We start from the raw sequence: 12,448 nt of genomic DNA, 5'->3' as shown, positions 1-12,448 counted from the left end.
AACCATCTCCTTTCAAGATTAAGTGTTCGAAAACAAAATGTTTTTATTTGGAGTAAAATACAACATACATATGAACAGAGACAGATGAACAAGTTGAACTCACTATTAGGAGGCTTACAGATAAATGCAAGGCAGAATATTACAAGCAAAAGACTTGAGAGAAGTAAGCTGTTTTCTGGTGAGGTTACGATAAGAAAGGAGATGAAAACATCTAAACCAATTTCCCGAGAAGGTTGCTCTATTAGCAACTTCCCTGTGCTTTTTCAGGTTATCATCTTAACGTTAAGAATACTGGAAATATCGGAATCTATATTCTGATGTTCAAATTTGTTTCAAGTAAGTTCAAGTGAAATAGTATAACTCCAATTAGTGGCTTTATTTGAAAAGGTCCAGCGCTTCCACTATAAAGCGTATTTACCTCACTCTCTAATGAACACCCTCCAGCAAAATGTTACTGACCACTGTTGCTGAGGTATGAGAAGTCCAGTGTGACATAACATTACAGAATCAGCATGTTTCTTTTTTTTCCCTCCTAATTTTTACTTCCACTGATGCAACTTTCACATATAATGCCACTTCATGGCTACATTAACTATCCAAAAGTAACAACTGGATTTTCCACCTCAGAGACGTCAAAAAACTCTAATGTTTACTTTTTTCTTTTTTTTCTTTTCTTAACAAAAATAAACACCTTTCTTTGTAGAGAATGGTCTCAGTTCTTCAATAAGCTCCTGTTTGCTATTTCTCAAGGAATGTCGAAGGTTAACAATTAAAAACATGACTACAGAAACTAATACATATAAATTGTAGGTTTATAAGGAATTAAGATAGGAGTTTCAGCATCTTATTAGTATTAATAAAAAGTTATTTTAAGCACTAGAAGCAAAAAATATACCATTCGAACCAAAAATTATTGAAAAATAATACCAGTCTACATTTTCTCTCTATGGCAGCTTCCGATTGATCAGATGGTTTTGATGTTTTAGTCCTCTGACTCATATCTGAGGATTAAAAAAATAAATCATTAAAACAGAGTAGAAAATACCCAAGAGATATTTTGCCTCTAAAGAAAATATGAAATTCAAGTAATAAACTGCTCTCACTAGTGACACATTCCTGTCAAGGCTCACTATGTGACTTAGGGCACAGACAAATGTATATACTTTTCAGACTATTTTCTCCTTTTAAAATTGGCCAGTTTACCAAACAGTAGAATGAGGGAATGACCAGGAACCTACCCACAAATCCCAAAATACCGGCAGAAGTTTAAACAGAAGTTTTAAGTTCCACATCTGTCCTCCTACAGCATGGGTCTAAGGCATCCCCACATTGCCAAAGCTCACTTGACATTTGCAGAATGATAGTCTTCTATGCAATATAATGGGCAGGGTGCATCTTTCTTTACTCAATACAGGCCTAAGGCTCTTTACATACCACAGACATCTCATTCCCATAAACAAGCGTGGAAGAAATAAGATAAAGCCAAAGCATCTGGCACCTCTCCCACCTGTATCTCTGTGTGTGGCACTTGGCAGCTTATCTACCACACCCATGAATATTTTGTTCCTCTCCATAGTAAATTGTCTCATTACTTGCTGCACTGTAGCTGCTGTTGCACACATCAGTCCAACTCACCTAGCGTCCATTAAAAGGACTGACTTGTCAAAAATCAGGGAACTGCCTTCCCTTAAAAAGAAATTCTAAGGGAAAATTTATAGTCTGTTTTAGAGAGCGCTTCACATTTATAAAAACAAAATGGGATCAGAATATGGATCTGGAACAAGGATCCTGTCTGGACAGACAGAGGAGCACCACTTACTTGGAAAGCTTTTTACGTAGATCCTTTATCTGTTCATTCTTCTTGGTGAGAATCTCTTTCATGTTGCGATAGGCAGCTGTTTGCTGAAATTTCTTCTCTAATTCCTACGTAACAATAACACCAACATATTATTCACATATTATGAAAGCCAGGCTAATATGCTTTTTAAAAAAAGATGACTTGCTTTTCCTCCTCAAGTTTCAGAATAGTAGTTTCTCTAACGTACTCAAATTTAGATGAAGACAGCTAGTGTTTTCTAATTAAATCAAGCTAAAAGTCTTCAGAAGACTGGGAATACACTTTTCATTCAAAAATTTCTATGCAGACAAATGGGCAATTTTTAAGTATTCATCTGGTTATAATCACACAGTTAGTTGTGTTTTTGCTATTTTACATATAATGTGCTTTTCCACTGAAATAACAAAGATAGACTGACACAAGTGTGACCCAGTAAACTCTTGTATGCTTGTTAAATTACTAATCAGTTAAAATGTGAGTAAGGGTCTCACGTTTACATTACGATAAACTGCTAACCTTTTCAGCTGTGGATAGCTGATCCTGAACCTTAAGCAAGTCATGTTTTGTTGTCACCAAGTTCTCTTCCAAGAATTTTTGGTTTGCAGTAGAGTCATTCAAAGTCTTCTCAAATTGGCATTTCAAAGCTGCCACTTTATTCTCCAGTTCAGTGATATCCTGGTTTGCATTAGTCTTCAAAAGAAGAATATTTAAAATATGTCAAATATATAAAACTGCAAGTGCAAAATTCCAGATAAAGTGGGTACACCTTAATTTTTAATAATTATGTTCAGGCTGTTCCTGTAAAACCTAAATTAGAAGTGCTTTAACTAAAAAAAAAATAAAATAATTAAAGCACTAATTAATTTATAACTTTAAAGAAATTGCTAACAAATGCATTTTAAAGATGGCTGGAATGTCTTCTATACTGAGTTGAGTCTTTAAGTTCTCGTATTTCACTTCTTTAGGAATTAGGTGAAGCCATGGGATGATGCATATCACAAGAAGTTATTTGGCATACAGAAATAGTAAATTACAGTTTAAGATCTGAATGTCTATGCTATAATGTATTTTTAAAGCAGGTAAAATATCACGGGCGGTTCAAAAGCTGTTAGTGTAATACTGGTAGGAAAGGATGAAAGTGCTAAGGCTTATATTATCAGTCATGTACCAATATCGCACTGTTCTTAGACAGATTACAAAAAGAGCCTCCACAGCTGCTTGTGAAACAACTTTCCTGTTCCCTTGTGAGAAGAAACAACCCAAACTCTTCTGGACATGAGTTCTGTGTCACATAACATTATATTCATGTTACTGTTCTACAAATTTGCATTTAAAAAAAACCCTCTCAGGCTTAAATGCTCAAGTTCAAACTCTCAAAAGTATAATGACTCAGGATGAGGCTGAACCAGCAGCATCTGAAAAAAGAACAAAAATCTAAAACCAAGGAAGCTCTGCTCCTTTTTCTATGTGGAAGGTAAGATTTTAGCATTGGAAACCACTTGATAATACTACCTGTACAGAAGAAAAGGTCATTTTGAGACAGAGTCCAAGGCTGCAATGCTGAGAAGCACTATATTGTATAGTGTTTCAGATCAGAAGAGCCAGTGATCGTCTTTCTAAACTGTGACATAAGTCAGTTATGTAAAAATTCTAAATCCTCAAGTTAAACTGATTCAACTGAGCAGTTACTCACAAACAGTGGTTCACACTTGGTGTGTGGAACCATATGAAACTATTAAAAGAAAAACCCAAAGAAAAAAAAAAAGGTGGAAATCTGTCAAGCTAAGAGTTAGTCTTTAACAACCATTGTCGTTTGTTTGTCCAAAGAGTTTGAAAACTACCACTTTAATGAGCAACTGGGTTCATGTGACGTTATTGACACCCATCCTATAAAAACATGCCGTGAAACTGGATAAAATTTAGCATTTTCTCTGAGCAACTAATATTTTAATTGATTAAATAAAGTAGTACATTTCAGCACTATATCTACTAGCTAGTTTCAACAACATGTATATGCTGGTAAATAGAAAATGTAAGAGAGCAAATTAGGACATGAAAGCTGCAGAAACTCAGCAGCCCTGACATTGAGGCCCATTCATGTTTAACAAGAAAAGTAGGATGAGATTTGATTCCAATCTTTTAAAACTACAAACACTATTAGCTGGGATTTAATAAACCCTTTTAATATTTTAAACCTGTACTAATTTAAAGCTTAACAAAACAGATAAAGAAAATATTTGCCATGACTGATAAATCAAGTTCCCTATTAAATTATATTCTTGAATAAAGATTTTGAAAGTTACTAGATAAAATTATAACATATTAAGAAAGCCAAGTACATACCATAAACCAGTTAGAAAGCAAAATAAAAAGAAATCAGGATTAAAATAAGAAAATTATAGTGGAAATGTTTTATGATGTTGAACTGGCTTCCAAATCTGTAACTACTTCAGGAATTTTAAAGAGTTAGTTTCTGAAAATAATGTGTTTAAAGTGTCTAATTTTGTTAAAAGTTTGAACAGAAATGTTTTAAGTTTAAGAAACAGATCACACATGAACAAACTTTAGAAAATTCTAATTATTGACAAAATAAAGGTACAAGCTTAAAAAAATAGTAAAGTGACCTGAACAGATTTATCTGTGTCAACTTGCCCGACTTGTAACTTCTTTTGTCTTTTTTTTCTGCAGCAGCAACTCACCATGTTTGCATCCTCATTTACAAAAAAAGATTAAGAACTTCAAGTAGTAAAAATAAACAGTGAATCATTTTTGACAGTATGCTGATATGGGTAGAGCTACATAAAAATCTAACATTTGTAATCTCACCCATGATCATTGACATTTGTAGCAAAACTTCAACTGATGTTTAATATAGGACACTGGATGCTTTTATATAAGTGTTTAGGTTTTTGAATTCTGAAGCGAGAAGCAGCAAGTCTGGCTTGTCTATTTCAATATCAAGTGTGACAAATGCTTGAAAGAATTAGTGTTTTACTGTTGCTATAAAAAACAGGTTAGATATAATTCTTTCATTAGTAAATGGAAAGAAACAAATAGAGATAAATTTTTATCTCTTAATACAAATATCAGCCCTGAGAATTATGAACTCTGGATTACTACTTCCTGATAGTACCTGGAATAATACTTTCTGATAATCATTTATTATGGTCTTTGTGACACAAAATACATGTCATAAAATCAGCTAACATTCTGGATTATCTGCTGACTGACAGACCAGCAGGAACATGACAATGTCAGCAGGAACACGACGATACTAACTTGAACTTTTGTATTTGTTACAAAAGAAACACACCATACAGACCAGCTTTTTAGATGTACAGGCAACAGTTACGTTAAACGGGGTGGTGGTGGGGGAAATCTCAATTGTATTCACCTTTTGATCTCCTTGGATCATCTGTAAATCCTTCAGTGACTTCTCTAGTTTGGACTTTTCATCTAGTGCAGTTGTAGCCTGTGGTACATCAAAAACATAAAACCTCAGAAACATTTTAATTGAAAACATCAGAACAATAATCACCGGAGTCTTACTTAGATATTTTTTAATATGTAAAGAGCATTAAGTATCCAAGCTTACAGGGAATTTACCTGTGTTTCTATGGTCTTGAGTCTGATCTTCAACTTTTCATTTTCTTCTTGGAGACAAGCAACTGTCTTTGGGTTAAGGAACAAGAGAAAGTTTTTGAAAACTCTTGTGCTATTTTGAATTTTACAAATATTTCAGGTAAAAAAAATATGCTTCATAGCTTAGGAAAGTAAACAAGCTTCTAAATGCTTATAAAAATGGCCTTCATAAGAAATCAGTAATCCATTTATTATGCTTTCTGCCTCAGTCAGCAAAAAATTTAAGACTCTGATACTACTGTAATATATAGGACCATATAATTTGGCACATGCTTTACTGAACTGAGATTAGGGAGCTCCGGATCTTGTTAATATCAAGATTCATGATAAAGAAAATTGCATGTTCAGAGATGCAAGTCTTATTGCTGCTCATCATTTGTATTTTCAATCAACAGGCAAGTAAAAATTTATTCATAGTTCCTGTTTAAGAGAGACAAATACCAGGTTACTGCATATCATGTTCTGCATCACAAGAAATAACCATGATTTATCAGTTAGAGTAAATTCACCACATAAACTTTGAATTATTTCTGAGAACAAAAAAGACATCAGATGCACATATGCAACAAAACTGTTGTGAAACAGATTTTGAAATTATTTTTGAAAGAGAATTACATTGATCTATAAGTTAAATACAAGTCTGAATTCTTGAATCCTTTAATTATCTTAATGGGTAAGAACAATTCAATTCAGACACTGTACTTGACAGATCATTTCGGTAATGCAGGCTAAAAGACAGAAAATGCAACTCCTTGCTAAATTTCTTGGCTGCTCATAACTTAAAAGCATATTGTAAGAAGTGTGGCATTATAAAAAGTTTAGTTGAACCAAATGAGTTCAATACCTAATAAAAACTATTGATAACATTAAATTTTAGAATGTGCTTTGAAATTCTGAAAGTCTTCGGCAAGTGGTAAGTCATTTTCAAAACCAGTAAATTCCAAATTCTTTAAGTGCCCATTTCTATAGGAGGAATTTAACCAACTAACAAAAGAAAAAAGACTGAAATGTAATAGGATTGACTTTGAGTAATACAGAAAATGTCCGATAACCTAATCATTTTGGCCAGCTACACGTTTCAACTTATTTCCTTGTTGGAAGGCCAGCCATCTGCACAGAACAAACTGAATACTGGTTTCTACTAATTTACCTCATTAAATTAAAAAATAAATAATTTCAAAAGTCAAAATGTCTTTGCAAAAGGAAGGCCGATATCGCAATACATGTTAGAGACCATAACCACACAATAAATTTAAGATGCTTTATAAAATTAATTAATTTATTAGCATTTTACTTTACATTCTGAGGTATATTACGTTGGTGTCTATATAGTGACAGGCACATTAAACACATACTACTGCACAGCTATCCAGTTCAGTTGAATAAGCAGAATGGTCATTAACCACAACTGCACAAACAGACAAGTTCTTACCTTGTTTAGCAGCTCTGATCCACCTTCATTTAGTGGAGCCAGTTTTGGCTTAATGAGATCGGCACTGGGCTAAACAAATAATAAAGGGTAAAAAATTAAATTATACAGATTTCTAGGAGGAAGAAAAGTATTCCTTTAGTCTGTAAAATAATTACTGACAGTCAATTCAGCTCTCTTTTGTAAAGCAAACAAATGACCTTTTATTTCAAGTTCATTTTTACTGGTACCTTGGCTCCTAAGTTATATACTTCACTTTCAGCTAAAGTTAAACAAAAACACTGCATAGAGACATAAAACGATTGCAGACCTGAATTTACAAAAGACTACCGATGAAGCAGCAACCAAAAGACAAAGAGTAAGGAAAACAAAAAAAAATAATTGAGTGATTGCAAGAGTAAATTATTTTTTTTAAACACAGCTCAAAATAATTTTCTTATTTTAAGTATTCATATATAATATATATTAACTAAATATATATTTACGCTACAAACCAAATAAGGTGCAACCATAATCATACAAGATAAGCTAATGTCACATCTGTATTGTGGAATCTTCTCATCTCTTGACTCCATGTTGGGACAAAGCCTTGGGACAAGTGAACGTCCCAGTCTTCCCCCAGTTTCCAGGGGGAAGGGAACCCAGGAGTAGATGCTCCAACACATCCCTGGTCTGGCTGACTTTGAATGAGGTTTATGAGGCATGCCCCGGGTGTGCAAAACCTGCAATCTGGAAACAGCCAAGACCATTCAGTCTGAGCACTGGTGCCAAACTGCGAAATGCTACTTCTTGGAGACTTTCAAAGATTATTTTGAAAAAGGGTGGGCTTTTTTATTTTTATTTTGTTTTTCTCCCTTAAGCAGAGAGAGTCAGTACTAAGTATTTTAAACATCTGTCATAACATAACATGACATTTGATTATGATTTGATTAAAATAAAACTCTACCTTCTTGTTTGAAGATGTAAATTCTGACTTTTCAAACTCAGCAACCTGTTCCAACAATTCTCTTAAAAAGAAAAAATAAAGGGAGGCATTTATTTACTCAGAGAGCTATGGTATGAAACACATTTTACCAGGCTGATGCTATGCTCTTTACTGCATGTAAGATTCTCGTTAGAAATACAGAATGAAGTCCTACTCAAATACAATGAATGCAACAGAACATGTCATGCAACGGTGTATGCATCAGAACAGTAAGATTTACCATCCTTGAATAAAATATAATCTACTCAGACAACAAAGGCTTTTTAATCAAATCCTATCATCTGCTCTTAACTGATTAATTCAAGTGAGAATATTACCAATAAAAACATCTTCCTGACAAATTTGAAATTTTTGTGTATCTCACTACTTTATAGACAGAAGACTTGAAACTAACCTATCATCGATACTACAGTAAAAGAATAGGTTTCTACAGTTGGGAAAATAATGCAAATAGCCAACACTTTGAAGTTTTCTTATTATTGAAAGGCATTCTCTATAGCCTAATATATGTTACCGATTCTCCAATTCCGAGACGTCTGTCTGTAACTTAAGGTACCATTTCTCAGCCTGCGAAAAGAGCTGCCGCAGAAGTAAAACGTTGGTGTAAGTTGTATTTATGAGCTCCGACTCCACTTCACTGTGTACAACAGTCTGCAGTCCATCCAGCATGTCTATCACCTCATCAACTGTGAAGGTCTCCTCAACAAGTCTAAACAGAGCAGTCAAGGTGAGTCATGTATGAGAAAGGTAACAATTTTGCATTGTTATGAGACCCCACTACACAGGTATCACTCTAATATAATGCAATGTCTTTCTGAAAACACCCACTGTCAGTAGTTATTAGATGACCTGGCCCTATGAATTGGTTCTTGTATTTAAATTTTGTCTTGGAAACATTACAATAAAAAATATTACTTCCACTACAGTCTTACATCAAATTTAGACATCAGAAGCACGATATAAAGCAATGTCATGCGGTGACTATCTATGTTAATTCCTAAGAATTTAAACAACTTAGTTTTAGAAGGACTTGTCTTGTAACACCTGCAAAATTATTGGGTCTTTATTCCTCACTAAGAGCATACAAAAATAAACAGAGAAAAGACACCCCATAAAGCATTTAAACTTGCAATTGTTGCTAGCATATTTTGCTTTACCCTTGCTCAGAACCAGGCCCCCACCCCAGTACCTGCTGTCCTTAAGGTCCTGAAAACAAGAATCCACTGTTTTGAGACACAGGCCACGCTTGAAACGAGCAAAGCGCATGTAGTTGATCACTTCATTCTGGTGGTGCTCATTAAGGCCTAGCTCTGCCTGCGGGTAAGGACATAAGCACAAAGATAAATATACCCTGAAATAAGTAAAAAAGAGCATAAGTATTGTGAAGACTTGCCTTCTGACTAGTTTTCCCGCTTGCTTTCATAGGGTTATGTTAACTAGTATGTCAAAAAACAACCATATTTTCATATGCGTAACCCCTATATACCTCACATAAATGCTCCCCCTTTAAAAGCACCAGTGCTTGGAAGTAAGTCCTCAATTGATCGGTACCATCAGAAAAGTCATACAAAACCAGACACAATCAGAGGGAAAAGGCCACAAAGCACCAGAATCAGAAGGACTGTAGAGGAGAGGAGGCTCTTTGATAAATATCTCTTTGTATTACACATACACATATGTAATCATAGAATCATTTAGGTTGGAAAAGACCTGTAAGATCATTGAGTCCAACCACTAGCCTAACACTACCAAGTCCACCACTAAGCCACATCCCTAAGCACCACATCTACAGGTCTTTGAAATACCTCCAGGGACGGTGACTCAACCACTTTCCTGGGCAGACTGTTCCAACGCTTGATAACCTCTTGGTCAACACATAGCCAACCTGAACCTTCCCTCATGCAATTTGAGGCCATTTCCTGTGTCCTATCACCTGTTACTTGGGAGAAGAGACTGACACCCACCTCCCTACAACCTCCTTTCAGGTAGATGTAGAGAATGATAAAGTCTGCCCTCAGCCTTCTTTTCTCCAAGCTAAACCACCCCAGATCCCTCAGCTGCACCTCATAAGACTTGTGCTCTAGACCCCTCACCAACTCTGTTGCCCTTCTCTGGACATGCTCCAGCACCTCAAGGTTCCTCTTGCAGCCGGGGGCCCAAAACTGAACACAGTACTGGAGGTGCGGCCTCACCAGTGCTGAGTACAGGGGGACAATCACTTCCCTAGTCCTGCTGGGCACATTATTTTTGATACAAGCCAGGATGCTGTTGGCCTCCTTGGCCACCTGGGCACACTGCTGGCTCATATTCAGCCAGCTGTCGACCAACACCCCCAGGTCCTTTTCCACCAGGCAGCTCTCCAGCCACTCTTCTCCAAGCCTTGTGACCCAAGTGCAAGATCCAGCAATGTTATGAATAATGTAGCTGAACAATATATTTTTTATAGATGTACTAACAAAGTACACAGGAAAGTACATTATGTTTCTTCGTTAGTTTATATGTAAAATATTGAGACTTCTCATGTAACCTTAAGTGAGAATCTGAATTTGTTTCTCAACATCCTATTGCCCAGAAACAAATATTCCCAGGGCAAATTAAGGAGGAATCGCTTTTAGATCTGACTAACTAGCTCTTCTACATATGCATCTTTTTCTAAAGAAGGAATATTGGCATGGCCAATTGCATTATAATAAATCTTGCTCATACAGGTAGCACAAGTCACAAGGAGGCACAAGAGGACACAAATGGGTGTTTATAATCACAGTCCCTGGAGAACTGATGAAACCAGAGGTGAATTCATTCACTCCAATGTACTCAGTGTACTCCAATGTATTGCTGGTGTTGGAGACAGCAATGTAGCAACTCAGACAAAAGGGTTAATGTGATCACATTGTCCTTATTAATCCAGCTGCACAGGATGGCTCCAGTGAAAATGCAATACCTGGATGAACAATACTGAAAATGTGAGCACAGACCTCGACTGCCTGGAAATTAAAGGCAGTCTAGGAAACAGCAACAGCAGCAAATAAAACAAGCCCTCACTACCTGGTTGCAAGTCCGATGTCTCCCACAAAGTCCCACATCTCGCAAATAAGAGAACGCATGAAAAGTTTAGTGTTCTCTTTGCTATCACTGGGTTTGCTTTAGCTGAAAAAGTTCTATTCATTACAGACAGAAAGGAAGCCATACGCCAACACCAGTGCCGAAATCTCACAATCCAGAGAGCAGCTACAAAAGGACATTAAACTAATGAATAAATACACAAGGGCAGGCCAAAGCCACGTGTGATCTCCAAGCGCCGTTAAGCAACCGGGACATCAATTCCTGCAAACATCCTAAGTCCCGCTAGTCCCCGCAGGGTCCAACAGGGCTGACACGGATGCCCAGGACGGCGGCGGCAGCAGCGCCCTGGAGCGGCTCTCACACGACGAGGGGCCGCCTCTCCCCGGCAGGACCGGGCCGAGCCGAGCCGCCGCCCTGCCCAGCCTCCGACCGACACCGAGAGGCTCCTCACCGCTACGGCGCGGCCCGGGGAGCAAAGCCGGCCAGGCAGCGACGCTACCGAAGAAGGGGCGGCGGGAGGCATCTCCGGTACTCACCATGGCGGCCCAGGCCCTGGGACGGCTACAGGCCGGCGGTTGCCATGGAGAACGAAGCCTCGCGAGCACCCTCGCCGCGCTCCGATTGGCGCCGGTTGGGTCACGTGACTCTCTCCCGCGGGAGGTGGCGGCCGTTTCCCTGGCAACGTCCGCTCCGCCCTCTGCGCATGCGCAATGACCCCTTCTCCCCCCTCGCCCCCCGCTCAGCCCAGCGTCCTGTCAGGGCGGAGCGGGCTCGGGCGGGAGTCTGGGGTTCCTTGGTGGGGTTTGTGGGGTGCCGGCTTTCCCCCTCCCCTTCCCCGGGGCGGCCTGCAGACCCCCAGGGCCTGCCGCCGGGCGGGGCGGGCAGGGCAGTGCTGCTGGGCCTCGGCTTGTGGCCGCGACGGGATGGGCCGGCGTCGCTCGGCTCTTCCTTCATCCCGATGGAAACGGAGGCGGGAGCAAGCAGGTGGGAGGCTGTGTGAGGGTTTGGGTTTTTTTCCACATCTGTTTTTTGGGTGAGCTTTCTTGTTGTTTGTTTTTCTTGAGGCCATCACGAAATAAAAGAGTTGTTCAGCTTTTGGGATCCTTTGCTTCTCTCGCTGTTCAAATACGAATGACTGAATGAAGGAGGGAGGGAGTCTCCTGGGGAGGGAGGTTCTGGCAGTTGGATGGAGGTGAGCAAAATGCATGGGAACGTCTTAAAATTATAATAAAAAGGTAAGTGGGTAGGCATTGATGAGCTTTGTAATCGATAAGCCAGTTTTGTTTTAAGAGCCCGATTCTGCACTGAGATTTTTGCATTCAGTGTTACTGCAGGACATGTTACATCTGGTTCCTGTTACTGCAGTGATCCTGCTGAAACCGAGTACCTCTGATGCTGAAGCCTAACGCTCCGATACCACTCTGGCGTAACGGAGTGAGCACTTGGATCACAGAATCACAGCATGGTTGTGGGTGGAAGGGACCTCTGGGGT

At 38.4% G+C, this 12,448-nt stretch overlaps 1 protein-coding gene across 1 annotated transcript; it reads right to left on the bottom strand.

Moving 5' to 3' along the window:
* Positions 1 to 13: 13 nt before the first annotated feature.
* On the bottom strand, positions 14 to 11,588 carry LZTFL1 (leucine zipper transcription factor like 1). The gene is made up of 10 exons (XM_074573479.1): positions 11,493 to 11,588; positions 9,083 to 9,207; positions 8,408 to 8,602; positions 7,855 to 7,915; positions 6,912 to 6,980; positions 5,444 to 5,509; positions 5,232 to 5,309; positions 2,354 to 2,527; positions 1,820 to 1,923; positions 14 to 1,001 (listed from the first exon to the last, which is right to left on the bottom strand). The coding sequence occupies exons 1-10, from the start codon at positions 11,493 to 11,495 to the stop codon at positions 983 to 985; spliced, it is 894 nt and encodes a 297-aa protein (XP_074429580.1). The 5' UTR covers positions 11,496 to 11,588; the 3' UTR covers positions 14 to 982.
* Positions 11,589 to 12,448: the final 860 nt, after the last annotated feature.

Source organism: Larus michahellis, chromosome 2 (genome assembly GCF_964199755.1).
Source record: "Larus michahellis chromosome 2, bLarMic1.1, whole genome shotgun sequence".
In the NCBI taxonomy this organism is placed as follows: domain Eukaryota; kingdom Metazoa; phylum Chordata; class Aves; order Charadriiformes; family Laridae; genus Larus; species Larus michahellis.
Note: the sequence above shows the minus strand (reverse complement) of the source record. Positions and strands in the feature narration are given on the sequence as shown.

What these genes read in the sequence shown, in the direction of transcription:
- LZTFL1 (XM_074573479.1), bottom strand. An exon ending in CAGGACCTTAAGGACAGCAG is followed by an intron (nt 8,603 to 9,082) that starts GTACTGGGGTGG and finishes TGCTCTGTTTAG; the next exon opens with ACTTGTTGAGGAGACCTTCA. An exon ending in GTCTCGGAATTGGAGAATCG is followed by an intron (nt 7,916 to 8,407) that starts GTAACATATATT and finishes TTTCTTTTTAAG; the next exon opens with AGAATTGTTGGAACAGGTTG.